A 20,863-nucleotide genomic window follows, 5' to 3' on the forward strand; every position below is an offset into this window, starting at 1 on the left:
AAAATCGAGCATTTCTTGTTTATTCAAGAATGGCTGCTGATTTGCAATTTAAAAAACAAACATGCCAATGAACAAAAGAAAACTGCATTCATACTTCCAAACATTACAATTTTGTTTACTCAACTTGTATACATGATCGTAATTAATATTTTCAATGTACTGGTTACACTTTATATTCACTTCCCAGGTGGCAGTACCATCAACCATTCACTGTGATCACTTAATTGAAGCTCAGAAAGGAGGGGAAGAAGATTTGAAAAGAGCTAAGGTATTTGTCATGCTTAACTGAATTACGGTAGGCTGTACATATTGGTTACTAATGCATTTTGTTTGGATCGCATTCAAAATGTGCTTATCTATTTGTCAATTACTATTTTATTAGATTCATTTTCTCCTTTATATTTGCACATCCCATCATTGTCATGTTCCCATGCAATAAGTTCTTTAATTCTCTAAATATTGGAGTATCTGTTTGTATTATGAAAAAGACAAATGTGTGTTTATTTGATTTTGACCATAGTTTACCATTGAGTCAACTCAAATTCTTGTTCATAAAGAGCTTCTATTGTGATTATTTTTATTTTGGTAGGATATCAACAAAGAAGTTTATAATTTCTTAGCAACAGCTAGTGCCAAATATGGTGTTGGTTTCTGGAAACCAGGGTCTGGAATTATTCATCAGGTAAAGAATGTTAGAAGTATTTTTATTCAATCGAACATTGATTGATGATCATTATGATTCTTCCCAAGCCGTATTGAATAATTTTGTTATCTGATCAATCTTTAATATTTATCATGCTAAGAATGATGTTTTTTTTTTTCTTTACCTCTGTTGTCATCATAGATAACAGAGATGTTCATATAGATGATAATCCATTTGTCAGCAATTACATTTTTATGATTTCTTTTTTTAAACTACCAGGTCAATTGCTTTGATACTTGGTTTGTAGGTACCTTAAGTGAACCCGCTGTCAGATTCATTCCGTGATGACATCTTCAATTCTCTTTTTTTGGTGAATATTTTTGGTAAAAAATGCTATTTTCAACTTCAAAATTGCTTTGCTACTTTGATTCTTAATTAACAGTTTTCATGAAGAAGTTTTATGCGTGTGCATTACTTGAATTGGCTACCACAATGTTCTTTCAGGACAGTAGTGCTATTTCGACTGCTTGTTTAAATATTGTGAATAACTCACAGTGCCATATTGAATCTAGAGTCAGTACTATGTGCCAGTGAATGTGCACGTCTTAGCCCTGGAACATGCAAGTGTACATCTCTTCACACTGAGATATACTGACAACACAGTTGATCGTCAGCAATTTTCAAAGTTTATGTATTCTCTGTGAAAAGCTTCATTGTATTTCGTTTACAGTATTATACTTTTATTTCACATCTCTTGCCACCAGAAATGTTTGTCATTACCAAATTTAATGTCACAATGGTATGCATCGAGTAATACAGGATTTTCTAATAATATAATAAACACAATGCCCACATAAGAAAAATTTATAATACAAAATATTAATGAATACTTGTATATCAGTTAGCTTACAATGTATGCAGTTCATTCTGTATACATGTAGTTCTTTTAATCATAGAAGGAACATTAAATTTATCTTAACAACCCACTTTTGACTGCAAAATATCTTAATTAAATTTCTTGTTAATTCACCGATTTATTGTCTCCTGGGGAAATGATTCATGTATCTATTGACAAGGAATGTTCTATCATAAATAAGCTTTTACATTATCATCAAGAAAATTGGTAACCTGTAAGAGCTTTGTGTTGGCAAATACAATTAGTTAATATCCTGTGGAGAAACTACTTCATTTCGACCTTTGACCCCTTTTACTGCTTTTAACTGTAATTTAATTGTTCAATACGCTCTACTTACTTGCACCTAATAATCATTATTGTGCAGGGATACATATTTTCAAAGCTTTTAAATTTCTCAGTAATGTCATCTTAATATGTTTTGGAAATATGTACAATATATGTTTGGATTTTTTTTATTCTGAGTGCTAGTTAACATCAGTTGCTTTGCCCAAAAGAAATTGACTTATTTTTCCATATTTTTTTTTTTTTTTAAATATTGACTAAGTCCTATAGCCAATCAGAAATATTGTCCATTTGTTCTGAAATGAATTAAGAAATTATTGAAAATTTAGAAAAATGGTAAAAATTTTGGTAAAACAACTTACATTTAAATTTTTTAATTAGAACTGCCAAATATATTGGCTGCTGTTGCTAAGAATTGAGCATACAAAGCCAAAAAAAGCACGTGATTATTCCTAAACGTTAACTTTCAATCATTTTTCACTGCAATCCTGCTTGGCTAGTTGAATCGCACCCTCCATCAGGTAACTAATGCAGTGGAAATCTGTTGTGATTTGACAGCATCGATTAACTGCCAGACCTCTCAGTTTTGAAAAAAAAAATCTGTAGAATCTGTGAATCTGTAGAAAAACTTTCCAATGTTAAAGAACAGTCAATAGATTTTGTGGTGCAGTTTTCTGAAATTCAGAGGAGACCCTCAACAGTTATTACATGTATATAACTGTATATAGAATCATTCTATTCCATGGTATGTACATTTTAAACTACCACACAGTTGTGAGTCGCATATACAATCATTCAAGGTTTTCAAGCTCAAATTGGCAGAAAAATGCCCCCCCCCAAAAAAAAATAAAAATAATTATGGTTTAATTAAGCCACTGAAACAAATGAAATTCCTATTGCTGTTTATTAAAAAAATGGAAAAAATAGAAGAATAGTGAGTTTGTAAAAATAATTACCTGTCTAATTAATATCTAGATTCATAGTTGGCTCTTGAAACTTTTGACACATCCTTGTAAGAATTTATCTATTAATATGTTACATGAATTTCCAACATGCGGAATCATATTTCCAACACTCTGAATCACATGAGTATGAAATATGGTCACTGAAATTATGTATCCATGGTTTAGACAAGGAATTAGTATAACTGCAGGTTTTGTTCATTGTATGTCTTGTACTTGTAAAACATGAACTGATTTCCAACTCAGTTTTGTTGTGTCTGAGATTTGGTCACTGAGATTATACATCCATTTTATTTAACTGTAGTTTTATACAACAGTTATTGTAATATTATGGATATCTCGCAAGACCTAGATTAATGATGTACTGATGTAAGCAGAAGAAGATATTAAATCAGTACAATGCAGTTATCAGGTGTGGGTTTATCATAAGGCTATTGAATACCCATGTATACTGCTGCCCACAATATATTTGCTCTGTTAGAACAAAGTACATCTCCAATGGAATCGCACATAATTCAAAATAGCGTTTGTATTCTGCTTCATTAAAATATGATTTATTATGACCAAGGAAAACAACCTGTCATTTACTATTCACGAGCATATGTGCTACAATATACTGCCGACAGTAGAGCAAGTACTACCGGTATGTTCTCATTTTCAAATTCTGAATTTGAATGTTATTAAATTATTTTTCAATTAAATCTGAAATATAGAGAGATTCTTGTACACAATATAAAGTCGATAGGATTACTTACATTACAAGTGAACTAGGTTTATGTTCCAAACAATTTTATGAATAGAAGCATATTACAAATGCTGCAATGCAATCATTGGATTAAAGGTTAAGACAATGTGGACAGGAAGTAATCCTTATACGTGTACTGTCTGTATTACGTACAATTTGGATTCATCTTAATTTTGTTTTCTACTGATATTAAACTCCTAAAAGTCTATTATTTATTCCTGGAAGTGAAATAACATTTAAGAGTATTTTTAATATTTGACAAATTTTGTAAGGTTTGACTTTTATCCACGAGAAAAGAAGTTTAATACAAGTTTACAATATCTGCCTCTGAATGTAATAGATCATCTTAGCACAGTACTAAATTGGCCTCAGTTATGTTTGTTGATATCGTGGTACGGTACTACTAGTTCTCCTTTACGTAAGGTTTGCCAATTTTGCCCTTTTTAGAAATGTGCTCTTTTACATGAAGGTTAGAATGAATTGTTCAGAGTGGGTTTGATGTATTCAAGTCCAAAGCAAAATTGTTTTTTCTTGGTTGATGTGTACCCGAGTAGATGATTTTCCGTGATCTTGTACAAAAATCGAATAATTTGATTTCCTTTTTTTTTAGCTCCGCTGTCGACTTTGTCGAGCGGAGCTTATCATATGAGTGATTGTCCGTCGTCGGCGCTCGTCGTCGTCCGTGTCAATGTTTTACTTTTTCGACTTCTTCTTGAAAACTATAAGCCTGAATGATTTGATATTTGGTGTATATGTACCTTGGGTAGACCTCTCTCAGATTTGTTCATTTCATGATGATATCTTCAATTTTCTAATTTTGATGAATATTTTTGTTATTTTTGGTGAAAAGTGATATTTTCGACTTCTTGTTAAAAACAGCTAGTCCGATTGCTTTGATACTTATACATATTGTTCATTTTCTAATGATATCTTCTGTTCTTAATTGAAATGTGCATTGCTAACAGCGGAGCTATCTCAGCCGAGAGGCTGCTTGTTATAGTTTAAAGTAGCAATGCCTATATTTCAGAAGGAATATTGCATTGAGATACCCATACTTACCTCCGGTAATCAAAATTGACCATCCTCAATTGTATATAACATATTATTGAGCGTGAAAATAGCCCAAAAATCGTTTGACCAATTGCACGCGATGTTTTGATGCGTATGTGACACTATGACCTTCGTATGTCCTGTTTGTACGTTTAATTTTATGCGTAACACATGATCTCACAGTAAACAGAAAATTGGTGGTGTGCTTTTGAGCAATTGCGGTATTATGAGCGTAATAAACTCCATTGAAATATTTGTTATATTTTTGCAGTCTATGCTGACCTTAAACTACAGAAAATAGAAACAATCCACAGAAACAAGTTTTGATTGAATGTAACCAGTAATACAGTATGTATAATGTGACTATCCTTGCTTACAGATTGTCCTAGAGAACTATGCATACCCTGGTATCTTAGTAATTGGTACTGATAGTCATACACCTAATGGTGGTGGGCTGGGTGGTCTATGTATTGGTGTTGGTGGTGCTGATGCTGTAGATGTTATGGCTGATATACCTTGGGAATTAAAATGTCCTAGAGTAAGTCATTTTAATAACATTTTATGTTTTATTCAAAGTGAGGGGTTTAAGTCAGTAACCCACGCAGCTGTGCTTTCAAGTGAAAAGAATCTTTTGATTTTGCACCAGTCAATAGTATGTGAATAGATGACATCATTATTCACTGTGTGTCAGTTTGGTAACGTGATTTAAACAGTCATGTACATAGCTTTCAATTTATCCTTATTCTTTGGTGATCTTCTTCTAAGTTTGAAAACTGATTTATGTCACCCATGAAATATTGTTGAAAATGTGTGCATTAAAAACAGACATTTTCTATTGTTGAATATTTATTCATTATTCAGAAAAAAAGGTATATTCGCTGGATTATTTTCACTGAATCATTCCTTCAACGAAAATAGCGTTAATTAATTCCAAGCGAAAATAAAGTATTTTACAGTATATATACATTGAAAGATGTTATGTTTAATTAATATGTAAATACGCTAATTCATTTTTTTCGTCCAATAATCAGTACCGTGATACTGTGACGTACTGTAAATAGGCTAATAAAATCCAGCGGGTACACCTTTTTTTTTATATTTTACATTCAACTCATCAAAAATACAAAACACCCAAACAATTTTTCAGTGAAAATAAATTCCAGCTAAAATGTATTTAAAAAGTTTTTTACAGTATGATTTACACCAATTATTAGTTTCAATTTCCCACTATAGTTTCTGTAAATAATAGTGTATGCTAAAAGCATGAACACTGCTACATGTTCTATTGGAATGTTATTTTAGTTTTTCTATTTGAAGCTCATGAATATAAATGTGTGCCAAAGTTTATTTTGTCTAAAAGAAAAAGTGCTTCCATATTCGTGAAAGCTCAAAATGACTTTGCATAATGCTTTTAACCATATGAATATTAATATTTATGAATGAATAAATATTTATTGTATCTGTTGAGGGATAAATTTTAGTTTCATATTTTTGTACTATTTTTTCAATAAAACATTAATAATAATTTAATTACTAATAGAATTGTTATAATAAAATGTGTTCTTTCTTATTGATATTTGTTCCTGAATAACTAAAAAAAAATCGGAGGATGTTTTTGTCATTTAACGTTGGAGTAATGTTTCTATTGAAGGAAATTTGATCATTTTACAGTGATAATGGATGGTTAATCCACAGCTTAAAAATTCACATAGGCCATGTAATTTCATTATTAATAGAATTGTTATAATAAAATGAGTTTCATTTTTTTTATTGATATTTGTTCCTGAATAACTAAAAAAAATTGGAGGGTGCTTTTATCATTTAACGTTGGACTAGTGTTTCTATTAAAGGAAATTAGATCGTTTTACAGTGATAATGAATCCACAGCTTAAAAATTCATAGGCATTAGAACCGGATTCTAGGTGATCCTTCTAAATTCCTTAATGCCCTTCAAAATCATTCATTATTTCCTATACAATTTCAATCTGTGTAAAGAATTTTAGAAATTTTTTCCTTGAAATTGCTCGTTTCGAGAATACGTGAGTTAAGTCCGATATGATTCTATGAATTGGATGCTTAGTCTTGGCATGATGTTACTGTGGCCACAAGAAAGAATGCAGTATGAGACTGTTTTGCTAATGATATAGCTATATTGCTCTCAATGTAGCCATAGCTTCCTGTGGCAACACTTTGTGTAATGTACCTATTTTGTTAGCAAAACAGTGTCTCCCAATATTGCTGATCCATTTTTTTTTTGCGGCCACAGTAATGTCATTATATTCTCTGAAAATGAGTTTGAGAGATACATAATTATGGTTACTGTGTTTGCCACATTTTAGTATTAAATCTATGTTTTATAATAAGGGACTTGATTTTATAACTAGCCACACCTTCAAAATATGATATTTATCATATTTTCTGAATGTTTCAACAATACTATGAATGGCAGCTAGGATTATTGCATGTACATTGTACAAAAGAAAATGCACATAGAAAAATGGTACACAACTCAAGCTTGTGTCTTAAAAATGTTTCATAAAACTGCATAGCTTTGGTATGTCTTGTGCATAAGAAAAAAAAATCAAAAAATTAACTCTATTTCGAAAAACTAACCCCAAACACATCTTTAGTATAAACTGAGTTGAAGAGTATAAATTTTGCTGATTGACATGGAATGAAAAAGTCTTATATTATTGATATTGTGAAAACATTAAAAAAATGACATGTAATTTAATGATTTTTTAGGCTAATATTAAAGTGTATTCGATGATACATTGCACACATGTACAATAACATGCTCAGTGGTGCCAAATTTGCCTCAACTACCTAAAAGATAATTTACCTAGCATGCACTACAAACAGAAGTACAACTCGTACAAACTAAAAGCCAGACTCTTGAAGTTATTCATACTACAATACTTACACTACTCGCTGAGCTGTATCTATTTCTATTGTAGGTAATAGGTGTCAGACTTGAAGGTGCCTTAAAAGGATGGACAGCACCAAAAGGTAACCACAGAAATGCATTTCAAATTGAATTGATGAACTGATTCCTTTTAAACACGTCTGCACTAGACACCAAAAGGACGCTGATTTTTCTGTTTGCAGAAATGTTCAATTTATAGAGGTCTTTCAGTCATGTCCCAAATGAAACACCAAAGAGACTAAGATTCAGTTTATGGATATATATTTATGTGTTCATGGTTTAGATAAGGAATTAGTATAACTGCAGTTTTTGTTCATTGTATGTCTTGTACTTGTAAAACATGAACAGATTTTCAACTCAGTTTTGTTGTCTGAGATGTGGTCACTGAGCTTATGCATCCATTGTATTTAACTAGTTTTATACCACAGTTATTATAATATTATGGATATCTCACAAGACCTAGATTAAAGACGTACTGATGTAAGCAGAAGAAGATATTAAATCAGTACAATGCAGTTATCAGGTGTGGGTTTATCATAAGGCTAGTGAATACCCATGTATACTGCTGCCTACAATCATGAAATTTAATAATTTAACAGACATAATAATGTGCAACGAATACAAACATTTCTATTCTTGTATTTTCCAGATGTAATATTAAAACTTGCTGGCATCCTTACTGTAAAAGGAGGTACTGGTCATATTGTGGAATATTTTGGACCTGGTGTTGAATCAATATCTTGTACAGGTAATCATACAAACTTGTTGTTTGTTTACATATAATTTAAGTTATCCATCCTTATAATCTCTACGTATATTTATTAGCTAATTTTATTTATTGACTTATCAGAATATAATGTTTTCAAATTGTTTCAAATGTTATTGTTACCAATGACTTCACATACTGCATTATTTTGCTCTATTAAGTAGCACATACCTGATTAGTTTTTTTGTAAAAATTTTGCATATTAATGATCTAATTAGACAAACGAATAAAGAAGTGTTTAAGTGTTATTTCATAAGTGCCACTGATTTAATCTGCATGCACTTTATATTTGATCAGTTGTGTGATGAACTCTAGTAAATCATTCCACATCAATATGTGAGCTGATATGTACAGTATTTGAATTGCGCTCATCCAAAATGTAATCGCAAGAAAGCCAGTATTGACATTTACTTCAAGCGTGAGTTTTCTGCTTCATTGAGTCAATTCAGTTACTCTCTTTACTTCATTTGATATTCTGGTCACATTTCTTCAAATATCGTGGTTATTGGTTCTGTTGAATCTGCTTGATTTCACCACTCAAAATGTATGGGAAAATGTTGTTCAAAAATGTGAAATAATGTCTTGATGATCAAATTAATTAAAGTATGGATAAATTTACTCAAATTCTGACCTGTTACCAATGGAAAATAGCCACTGAGAAAATATATTAGTATGAATTTTAGAATGGAGACACCCCCCCCCCCACATGTTTTAATTTCAAAATCACAAGGTTTTAAGATATTCTACTTTCAAAATGTGAAAATGCTGTCCTACTAAGAAATTAGTTTTCCAGTCTGTCAAAAAAAGTGATTTGCATATTTATTTTTTTTTTTCACTTTTGTAATTTTTTATGCAAAACAGTTTGTCACATTACACGTGGCTTCTTTACTTCCATGTTTTGGTGAAATTAATAACCACTCTCTGAGAATTCATATTTTTGCTGCTTTTCTTCAGATTGCCACCAATTAATTGTGGCCTTTTTAGCTCCGCTGTCGACTTTGTCGAGCGGAGCTTATCATATGAGTGATTGTCCGTCGTCGTTGTCCGTCGTTTTACTTTTTCGACTTCTTCTTGAAAACTACAAGCCTGAATGCTTTGATACTTGGTGTATATGTACCTTGGGTAGACCTCTTTCAGATTTGTTCATTTCATGGTGATATCTTCAATTCTCTAATTTTGGTGAATATTTTTGGTATAATGTGATATTTTCGACTTCTTGTTAAAAACCGCAAGTCCAATTGCTTTGATATTACATATATAGGTACTACATGTAGTCCTCTCAGATTTGTTCATTTTGTGATGATATCTTCAATTCTCTAATTTTGGTGAATATTTTTTTTAATTTTTGGTAAAAAGTGATATTTTTGACTTCTTATTGAAAACCGCAAGTCTGATTGCTTTTATATTACATATATAGGTACTACATGTGGACCTCTTTCTGATTTGTTAATTATGTGGTGATATCTTCAATTCTCTAATTTTGATGATTATTTTTGGTGAAAAGTGATATTTTTGAAATCTGTTTTGAAGTCCTGTTGTTTTGATACTATACATATTGTTCATTTTCTAATGATATCTTCTGTTCTTTAATTGCAATGTGTATTGCTAACAGCGGAGCTATCTCAGCCGACAGGCTGCTTGTTTATGTAGTCCAACTAAAAAATAATGGTGTTCAAAGTTATAAAAAGCTTTGATGTGTCATCTTTCAACTCTCTAGGAATGGCGACCATCTGCAACATGGGTGCTGAAGTGGGTGCTACAACGTCAGTGTTCCCATACAATAGACGAATGAGAGATTATCTAAAGGCAACAAATAGGTCAGGTGGGTCTACTCAATCACGTCTTATATGTTTTTTTTGTCTAGAACATGAAACATGGCATGAATGTGTTTATGAAAATACTTTCTGTAAATAGTATAAATAATATGTACAAATTATCCTATAGCAGTTGACTTTAACTATTCGAGTTATTTTGCAACTTGGATTTTATACTTGAGCAAAAATACTATGTGATCATGAAACCCTTGAAGTCTGTTGGCTGCCACAGTGCATCACATTTGAGATATTCCTAGCCTGTATAATTCATTGTTAAAATTGAATTAGTATGTCAGAGTAAAGACAGACAGCAAGCCTATTATTCAGACCCTTTACAACCATAAAATTCTGATTGACCAAGGATCACATGTGGCCACAGTCTTCAACTGTGACCTGTCTGATAGTAATTTTGGCCCCAAGCAAGCCATAGAATGCTCCATTTTAACTTAGAATTATCAAAAACTCCACACACTGGTAGGGAGAACCCTATCTCCCGTCACTTGGTTGCACCGCTAAATTGCAGGGCTCCGTCTTGCAGTTTTTTTCTAGAAAAACCCCTGCAGACAATATACTATTATTGAAATTTGTATTTTTATTGTAGGTATTGCTGAAGCTGCAGATAAACATAGTGCTATGTTTTCAGCAGATCCAGAATGCGACTATGATGAACTAGTTGAAATTAATCTGGACCAGGTATTTGAAACAAGATTTGTTACGTTAATGATTATTCATATAATTCTTATGCGTATGACTGAGCTGGAATCATGCATTACTTTATGCTAATATTTTAATTAATCTTTGTAGTTGGAACCCCATGTGAATGGCCCGTTCACTCCAGATCTCGCCAGTCCTATTTCAAAACTTGGAGAGAATGCAAAAAAGAATGGATGGCCACTTGAAGTCAAAGTTGGTAAGTGTTTATAATCCTAAGTCTCACTGAAATTCTGAAATATGTCCTTATCTTTGGATTGTTGCCTTCAAAATTGGTCATACTGGCCAAACATAATTATTTTTCTACTTGTAATAACAAAACGTGAGTGATATATTCCTGTCACTCATGTTTGGAGTGGAGAGTTGATGAACAGAGCAGTCTTTATTATCAGATTTACGTGTTATATTTTAAGGAAATTCAAATACTGAGTTGAATGAACTGGATATTTATTTTGATGTTCAGGTCTTATTGGTAGCTGTACTAATAGTAGTTATGAAGATATGAGTAGAGCTGCCAGTGTTGCAAAACAAGCTTTAGATCACGGCATCAAAGGGAAGTAAGTATTGAATTTTAATTTATTAGCACAAGTGACAATTAACCAGGTAGTCTATTGACATTTTCAAAAAATTATTATTGGAACAGTCGAACTGTAGTATATGGTGCAGTCTGTGAACTTTTGTGGTTGGCTGTTCACTTGCAAAGAAAAAATTAATACATTCTGCCCACAAAATTTTATGACAATTGTCAAAGGGGTTGGATAAGGCTCATATGATCTTGTGTAGATGTAGAATATTCTTGTATCCTAGTAATGAGTAGCAGATTACGATGGATAAACCGCAATCATTTCTAGAGGAAGCTGTTTTTGCTCCCTGCAGTAGGTTTCCCATATCACATCCCAATGACAGAATGAAGCAGATCAGAGTGCTCTGCATGAGTATGTAATATCATTGTCTAAATAACCATATGAATTTAAATTATATTTCAATTTTAAGCAGCATGATTTGTATGACATTTTTTTTATTGGGGTCCGTCAATTGCAGTTGATTTTCTCACATTTTTCACATCACATTTTCATTTTGTCACCGTACTATAACCCTGCTGTGAATATGTTTATTCCAGGGCTTTGTTCACTGTAACACCAGGTTCTGAGCAAATCAGAGCAACTATCCAGCGAGATGGTCAGGCTGATATTTTCCGTGAATTTGGTGCTTCAGTTTTAGCCAATGCCTGTGGACCTTGCATCGGTCAGTGGGATAGGTAAGAGTTATTACTATTATTCTCACATACTGTAAAATGATTGATTTTCAATGGGTTTAAATTTCGCTGATTTATTATTTCAGGCATATGGTTTTATCATTTAGATAATGTATTCTATGCTCAATTTTACATATTCACTGGGTTTTAATTTAACGCATTAAAACCCTTTTACAGTAGTTTTTGATATAAGCACGATGTGAAAAATAATGATTCGATATTAAAAGGTGAGAAATAAAAGTAATTAACCAAGCTTCAAATTGACTGGGCCATTTCTACCAATCGGATCAAGATATGCCCATGGTATAATCAACATAATAGCTTTCGGAAACGTGAATGTCATCAATTAGAACAGACTGACACAAGTGGAGCTACTTTAACTTATTTTGTTAATTTTTTTTTAGCAAAGTCATGTCAGTTAGATCTCCATACTGATACTAAAAATGATAGTATCATTGATAAGACATTGTTAAATTAACATATACTTCACAAAAGTTTCTACAGATAACCATTACTCCGATCGTAGCCATGTTAGAATCCAGTTTTAGAATGTCTGACTTGCCTATACTAGGTTTTGATGACACTTAGTCGCCATATTTAAAACCCCATAGAGGTCTCTCATAGGTCATTCTATAATCTTTTCTATAACTTGCACTTATCCCATATTTGCTCTTTGAAGCTGATAGAAGCATGCATAAACCCAAAATTGCTTTTATTGTATATTGGATCTTTCAAATACTGTAAAATACTTTATTTTTGCTGAAGGAATAATTCAGTGAAAATAAAATCCAGCAAATATACCTTTTTCCTATATTTTATATTCATCTTATCAAAAATCAATGAAAATAAATTCCATACAAAACACCCAAAAAGTCTTTTCAGCAAAAATTAATTCTAGCTAAAATAAATTATTTTACAGTATATCTTCTGTTGTTCCATTTCCATAAGCAAAAGAGCTACTAATGGAGCAAATACGGTGGAGGGCATCCTTCCAATCACAACCTTGTTTGCAAAGTGCAAATTTCATTGAAATACATTAGGTTGTAATGCCATGAATGTTATATGTTTAAAGGGTGGCAGTCGTCATGCCGAGTCCTGTTCAATGTGGGACTCATAGCGACGTATACAACATTGTTTATTTACATGAAATTCGAACGCGCACTTTGCGCCGACCACCGCGCTTTAATAACTGTTTGTCAATGTTTCATGAAAGTTTTATTTGCTGTTATATTTTAAAACTCGTCTCTAGAGGGCACTACATTTTCATACAATATTATTCTCCATTTTGATTAAAATGTACAAGTGCTTTGTACATGCATCTGACCAACACCAACACCAACACGATGTCTCCTTCATGAGATCACTTCAGAGTAAATTACTATAAAACATTTTAATTCTATAATGTACCTGCGTTATTACTGTGTACACACAGAGCAACACTTTGTCTGGAATTGTGAGATTTGAATAAAACTTCCTATAAAAGTTGGTCAGATATATGTACAAAACAATTGATCAATGTTATTTTAATCAGATTTCTAAATGAAAATACTGAGCTGGGTACATTTATGTTCTCGCAGACAAGACGTCAAGAAAGGAGAGAAAAACACCATTGTGACATCATATAATAGAAACTTCACAAGCCGTAATGATGCAAATCCTCAAACCCATGCATTTGTTGCCTCCCCTGAGGTAAGAACATTAAAGTACATGGCTAGTTCAATGCATCTTAAATCATACAGTTGACTACTGCAAGAGGTGAATTCTAATTCACTGATTTTAATGTTGCTGGGACATTCATCAAGTTTTATAATAAAATCATATAATTATAAGATTTGAAAATGGGGAATAGACGTGTTTGTTTTGATTAAATTGCAAATGTTAGTGTAAAGAATTAAAACACAAAGCATTCATCATCTTGCAACTGGTGCCAAAACAGTGGTCAATATAGACTTTAATCATCCACTATTATATATATTTGACTGTAAACAAAATGCATTATTTTTTAAACTTGTGGTGTTATTACTATTCCTGTCGTAATTGTACTGTATGTCTTCCTTCAGATTGTGACAGCATTGGCCATTGCTGGTGATCTATCTTTCAACCCAGAAACGGATTCACTCAGAGGTGCTAATGGTGAAAAATTTAAACTTGAAAGTCCTTATGGTGATGAACTTCCATCCAAGGTTAGTCACAGAGAATATCTGTATCTGTGATGGACACATTACAACCTTAAAATTTGTGTTCACACTACGCATGATCTGCAGTACACCTCACTGACCTGTGTAAGCTTCATATACTGATAAAGATCTTGAGTTTTGTGCAGTTCATAATTCTGAAATTGAATTTAGAAGTACACCTAAAATAAAAATTGGCCATGATTGATTACAACAAGGAAAAGTATTTGTTGATTAAAAAACAAGGACCCTCTGTGTCGTCTATTCGTAGTACTCCCAATATTTCAGGTTTTGTTGCCAAATGATTTGATTTTATCTTTTTTTTTTATGGCGATCTGTATATAATAGAAAGCTAGTGGGAATGTAACTTTAAACACAACACTAGTAGAATAATAACAGTTGTATAGATCATCATTGTGTTACTTGTGTGACACCTCCTTAATCAACTTTGGTACATGTGCATGAAATTATCCTCAAACTAATCAGTAAGCATTCTTTATTGGGGGTGATAAAATTTAAATTTGTTTAAAACAATTATGATGAGTAAGAAATTATGAATTATTAGTTTGCTATCATCAATTTTCACCATGCCTTGTATTAACTTGGTGAGATAAATTTTCACAAATATAGCCCCATCTTTCTTTTTTTTCTACCCATGGTCCAGCAATTTGAAAGTTTCACTGATTTTGTATGGATGTTTAAATTTGAATATTCTATGTTTGTGTAAATGTAGGGGTTTGATCCTGGTGAAGACACATACCAACATCCACCAGAAGATGGTTCTAGTGTCAGTGTTGATGTTGATAAAAATAGTAACAGATTACAGTTATTGTCACCGTTTGAGGCATGGGATGGAAAAGATCTAGAAGATATGACAATACTAATTAAGGTAGGTCAATTGACACATGCAATGAGCTACAGACTCTCATCACCATCTGAAATCTCTATTTACAACCTGTGAAAAAGTTTAAGGATACTGTTAAATACTTGATTTTAGCTGGAATAAATTTTTGCTGAAATGATTTTTTTGGGTGTTTTGTATGGAATTTATTTTCACTGATTTCTGACCAGTTGAATGTGAAAATATAGGAAAAACGGTATATCCGCTGCATTTTATTTTCACTGAATCAGTCCTTCAGCGAAAATTAATTCCAAACGAAAATAAAGTATTTTACAGTACACCTGGATAATTGGAAAAAGTGGGAAAAATTTAAAAACACTAACAATTCTTGCGATTTCCCCCCTCTACTGTTAAGCCACAATTTAGTGGCCATTTTGAATAGAAAATTGGTCAGAATACATAGTTATTTGAACTTTTAAATCCACTTATATATTAATAATCCTACATGCACTTGATTTCATTTTCTGCAAATTTGTAAGATTTGATGATATTTATGGGCAATCATTTCACAAACTTTGCTTAAAGACCCTGGTACTACAGATTTTCCCTTTTTTACAAAATTATGAGTCTACTAAAGTATGAAATGATATCTGGCAGTGATTATGGGCTTTACATGAACAGAAAGTATATTCTATGTGAACACAATGGTGTTAATGAAAATGTGTAACTGGCTTTACATGAACAGAAAGTATATTTTATGTGAACACAATGGTGTTAATGAAAATGTGTAACTGGCTTTACATGAACAGAAAGTATATTCTATGTGAACACAATGGTGTTAATGAAAATGTGTAACTGGCTTTACATGAACAGAAAGTATATTCTATGTGAACACAATGGTGTTAATGAAAATGTGTAACTGGCTTTACATGAACAGAAAGTATATTCTATGTGAACACAATGGTGTTAATGAAAATGTGTAACTGGCTTTACATGAACAGAAAGTATATTCTATGTGAACACAATGGTGTTAATGAAAATGTGTAACTGGCTTTACATGAACAGAAAGTATATTTTATGTGAACACAATGGTGTTAATGAAAATGTGTAACTGGCTTTACATGAACAGAAAGTATATTTTATGTGAACACAATGGTGTTAATGAAAATGTGTAACTGGCTTTACATGAACAGAAAGTATATTCTATGTGAACACAATGGTGTTAATGAAAATGTGTAACTGGCTTTACATGAACAGAAAGTATATTCTATGTGAACACAATGGTGTTAATGAAAATGTGTAACTGGCTTTACATGAACAGAAAGTATATTCTATGTGAACACAATGGTGTTAATGAAAATGTGTAACTGGCTTTACATGAACAGAAAGTATATTCTATGTGAACACAATGGTGTTAATGAAAATGTGTAACTGGCTTTACATGAACAGAAAGTATATTCTATGTGAACACAATGGTGTTAATGAAAATGTGTAACTGGCTTTACATGAACAGAAAGTATATTCTATGTGAACACAATGGTGTTAATGAAAATGTGTAACTGGCTTTACATGAACAGAAAGTATATTCTATGTGAACACAATGGTGTTAATGAAAATGTGTAACTGGCTTTACATGAACAGAAAGTATATTCTATGTGAACACAATGGTGTTAATGAAAATGTGTAACTGGCTTTGCCATTGAAAGTGCATTGTTTCCTTGTAAAAGTGACACACCTAAAAATACCAAATTGTTTCTTGCAGACTAAAGGAAAATGTACAACAGATCACATCAGTGCTGCTGGACCCTGGCTTAAATTCCGTGGTCACCTTGATAACATTTCAAACAATTTATTTATTGGGTAAGTTTTCCTTAAGTGTTTATTTCTAAACATGTTATCTTGTCAGTCATATTCATGATTAATTTACTGTGCAACTGTTGAGTTGTTCGGTTTATGATTGTTCTTTTGAGTCTGTGCCTTTGTCAGTTTTGCAGTTGGAAGACAAATTGTTTTTTAAGTTGTCAATTTGCTCCCGTTTTTCATGGCTGTTTCACCGCTGCATGAGCTACAGCATACATAAGGATACCAGTGATATTGCATACATGGTACCATATGGACCAGAGATCGCGAAAGCCTCTATAAGACAACTCGCAACAAAAATGTTTCAGCCTCAAACTTCTTTCATAGATCAGTCTTAATGTTTTGTGTTAAAGCCTGCAACTTGTTGCTCTATTCATTTTTGATAGCTTATTCATTTCAACATGTGTACAAACTGAGTAGTTAATTTGTTTTCTTCAGTGCTGTCAATGCTGAAAATGGTGAAGTGAATAAAGTGAAGAACTTAGTGACGGGCGAATATGGAAGTGTGCCAGACACTGCTAGGTATTACAAAGTAGGTATTTATCCCACAAATGTGTGTTGTCAACTCAAAAGCTATTTAGAGCAGGGAGATTTAGACCCTTTTATGCTGTTTTAAGAAAAGTACAATTTGATCTGTTCGCAATGTGCATTAAATACTGACTTTAACGCAATCCAGTCATCTTAAGAATTCCTTATTTGAATGTAAATGATTTTTTTCTTTTTTGTACTTCAATGTTGATATGCACAGCAATTAAAGTCATCATATTTGTTTGTATGGTACCCACATCTCGTACATGTACCGTACATGCATATTGCGATGACCACCTTCCAAATGAACCTCTGTCAAAGTAGTACATCAAATAACTCACTGATGTAATTGATTATTTTGGACAGGCCAACAACATACCTTGGGTTGTCATTGGTGATGAAAATTATGGTGAAGGCAGTAGTCGCGAACATGCTGCACTGGAACCAAGACATCTTGGTGGTAGGGCCATCATTGTCAAGAGTTTTGCCCGTATACACGGTGAGTACCTTAAAACACATTCACAGCCACACAGAACAAATAACACCCCAAAATGACTTGGTATTGTGGAATACTATATTTTCACTGGAATTAATTTTCGTGGAAAAGGCCTTTTGGGCGTTTTGTATGGAATTTATTTTCAATGATTTTTTATGAGTTTAATGTGAAATACAAGAAAAAAAGTATATACGCTGGATTTTATTTTCACGGAATCTCACCTTCAGCGAAAATAAATTCCAAGCAAAAATAAAGTATTCTACAGTATCTTACTTCTTTCAGTGGCTGTTATTGTATTACCATCAGGGTTCCTCCTTCAAATCTTGACAAAATTATGTGAATTTTGCTTTAATAAAAGATGACAAATGTTGATTTTAGCCACTCGTTTATCGTCTCTAAGGAAGTTCACAGCCATTGAACCTGTTTGGAAATAATCCAAGGCAGCTAAATTTGTTTACAAATTTAGTCAATGCACATTGTCAAAACTTAGTACACAGACAGTTATGGTGCTGATATTCTTTTACATATGTAATATATTGTGGATTTACGAATACTTGAACTAATTTAAAACGTGGCACATTGAAAACACACATGCATGTTTAGTTGTCATACAGCCCAACTAAACTAAAAGGTCCACTGATAGATATGTGAACATATTTTGTTCAAAAACTTGGTTACAGACACTGACCATAATATGGTGCATGTAATTTTAGTTTTGGGGATCGGGTTCAAAATGGCAGACTGGCGCCATTTTTGTTTTAAAGAATACAGTTCCATGGTGAAATATCTCATACATGCCTGGACAAATCAAGTTTAAAGTTCACTCGTACGTCACACATCTGGTCAATTATCTTGCACCTATAATACAAATGTTATGAATTTGTTCAACAGAAACTAACTTAAAGAAGCAAGGAATGTTGCCGTTGACGTTTGATGATCCTTATGATTATGAACACATCCAGCCAGACGATAAAATATCAATAATTAATTTGAAAAATCTTGCACCAGGAGTGGTAAGAACAATTAAACATTTACTTTTGAGAGCAGTGATATAGCTGTATTGGGGTCTTGGGATTATTATGTGAAATATTTGATGATCTGAATATGCACTCTGAGATCATTCATATAGCTGTATTGGGGTCTTGGGATTATTATGTGAAATATTTGATGATCTAAATATGCACTCTGAGATCATTCATATAGCTTTATTGGGATCTTGGGACTATTATGTGAAATATTTGATGATCTGAATATGCACTCTGAGATCATTCATATAGCTTTATTGGGATCTTGGGACTATTATGTGAAATATTTGATGATCTGAATACGCACTCTGAGATCATTCATATAGCTGTATTGGGGTCTTGGGATTATTATGTGAAATATTTGATGGTCTGTATATGCACTCTGACATCATTGCTATAGCTGTATTGGGGTCTTGGGATTATTATGTGAAATATTTGATGATCTGAATATGCACTCTGAGATTATTCATATAGCTGTATTGGGGTCTTGGGAATATTATGTGAAATATTTGATGATCTAAATATGCACTTTGAGATCATTCATATGGGTACTATTATCTGAAATATATGCTTTTCGGCATGTTGAAAACTAGCTATTATTAGACTGTGTGTCCATTTTGAATAGTACTTGACCACTTGTTGATTGACAATAATTTGTTTCTGTTTCTGCAATTCAAAATTAGGTTAAATCCTCATTCAGACCTTCAAATATTTCACATAATACCCTCCTAATAAAGGGTGGATGCTCTGAGAATGCAACTTTAATCTTCTGTATATACAAATGTAACCTGATTATACACTCCTGCTCTTCTGTATTGACACTTAACACAGTTGATTTGAGCAAATATTGGTGTTAACCATTATGTAATTATTTTCTATCTTGCAGGATGTAGACTGTGTTGTAAAACACAAGAATGGCAAAACAAGACACATAAAATTAAATCACACAATGAACGAAACGCAGATCCGATGGTTCATAGCTGGTAGCGCTTTGAATAAAATGGCAAAGAAAATAAAAAATCAATAGTTACAATTGTGAAGCATTTTAAGTTTTCTGTATGAAGTGTTAGCATGAAGGGAACAATAATTTCAGTATAATTTGGTGCTGAATCATACTGACTAATAATACCTTGTATTTCAAGATTTCTTATGTTTTAGTGTGAATCTATTTTTCAAGTTTTTGCAGTCATTAGCTCTGCCCTGTAAATGTCATAATTTCTATATTTTCTTACAATGGATCTCTTTTTTGATCACCCTTTTGACAGTATCAATTGTTTCTCCTGAATTTATTGTATGTTCATCCGTTCATTGTTCGGAGACCGTACGGGTAGGGGTCCTCTTCTCTGGTTCGCCATCTGGTCCCAGTGAGATACGCCTGAATTGTGCACCAGTTATCCTCCATTTGAATGCACTCTGCCGTATCATCAATGTCCTCCAATCCAAGCACTGATGCTACTTTAGCTTTATTTACTTGAAATGCATAACAATGTTTGGAATGTTTTATTTTTTCCTTATCTGTACAAATTTTAAAATTGAAGTTGCTTTAATTAAAGCTGTCATGTTTGTTTCATAACATCCATCCTTTACCAAATAAAATCAACTGTATTTAATATTACAATGTTTCTTTGGCGTGATAAATTATACCCAAATGTTTTATTTTGGTATCAATCGAGATGTTATTCAAGGATGTGGGTCCCATGCAATGAAATGCATTATTTGTGCACTGTATGACAGCCACTGTACTTTAATCGCCTACAAGACTTGTCTGAAATAAAAAAAATCACCTTGACACGCGGTTCGGGATACAGTACTTTTGAAAACAATGGAGTTGACACTAGCATTTGAGTGCCACCTAAAGTCATTGATGAA

The 20,863-nt window shown here is 32.5% G+C and overlaps 1 protein-coding gene across 1 annotated transcript in view; it reads left to right on the plus strand.

Moving 5' to 3' along the window:
• LOC100372066 (aconitate hydratase, mitochondrial) overlaps nucleotides 1-20,609 on the plus strand; it is a 33,381-nt gene extending 12,772 nt beyond the window's left edge. Inside the window, exons 5-22 of the mRNA NM_001184930.1 lie at nucleotides 188-268; nucleotides 590-682; nucleotides 4,978-5,136; nucleotides 7,556-7,607; nucleotides 8,174-8,272; nucleotides 10,008-10,112; nucleotides 10,706-10,797; nucleotides 10,909-11,014; nucleotides 11,279-11,372; nucleotides 11,936-12,073; nucleotides 13,648-13,759; nucleotides 14,131-14,253; nucleotides 14,978-15,133; nucleotides 16,848-16,945; nucleotides 17,384-17,477; nucleotides 17,840-17,972; nucleotides 18,861-18,982; nucleotides 19,881-20,609. Of these exons, the coding sequence (NP_001171859.1) occupies nucleotides 188-268; nucleotides 590-682; nucleotides 4,978-5,136; nucleotides 7,556-7,607; nucleotides 8,174-8,272; nucleotides 10,008-10,112; nucleotides 10,706-10,797; nucleotides 10,909-11,014; nucleotides 11,279-11,372; nucleotides 11,936-12,073; nucleotides 13,648-13,759; nucleotides 14,131-14,253; nucleotides 14,978-15,133; nucleotides 16,848-16,945; nucleotides 17,384-17,477; nucleotides 17,840-17,972; nucleotides 18,861-18,982; nucleotides 19,881-20,021 (1,998 nt within the window). The 3' untranslated portion in view covers nucleotides 20,022-20,609. The remainder of the gene's footprint in view (nucleotides 1-187; nucleotides 269-589; nucleotides 683-4,977; nucleotides 5,137-7,555; nucleotides 7,608-8,173; nucleotides 8,273-10,007; nucleotides 10,113-10,705; nucleotides 10,798-10,908; nucleotides 11,015-11,278; nucleotides 11,373-11,935; nucleotides 12,074-13,647; nucleotides 13,760-14,130; nucleotides 14,254-14,977; nucleotides 15,134-16,847; nucleotides 16,946-17,383; nucleotides 17,478-17,839; nucleotides 17,973-18,860; nucleotides 18,983-19,880) is intronic.
• Nucleotides 20,610-20,863: the final 254 nt, after the last annotated feature.

This window comes from Saccoglossus kowalevskii, chromosome 8 (genome assembly GCF_978046115.1).
Source record: "Saccoglossus kowalevskii chromosome 8, keSacKowa6.1, whole genome shotgun sequence".
NCBI lineage: Eukaryota > Metazoa > Hemichordata > Enteropneusta > Harrimaniidae > Saccoglossus > Saccoglossus kowalevskii.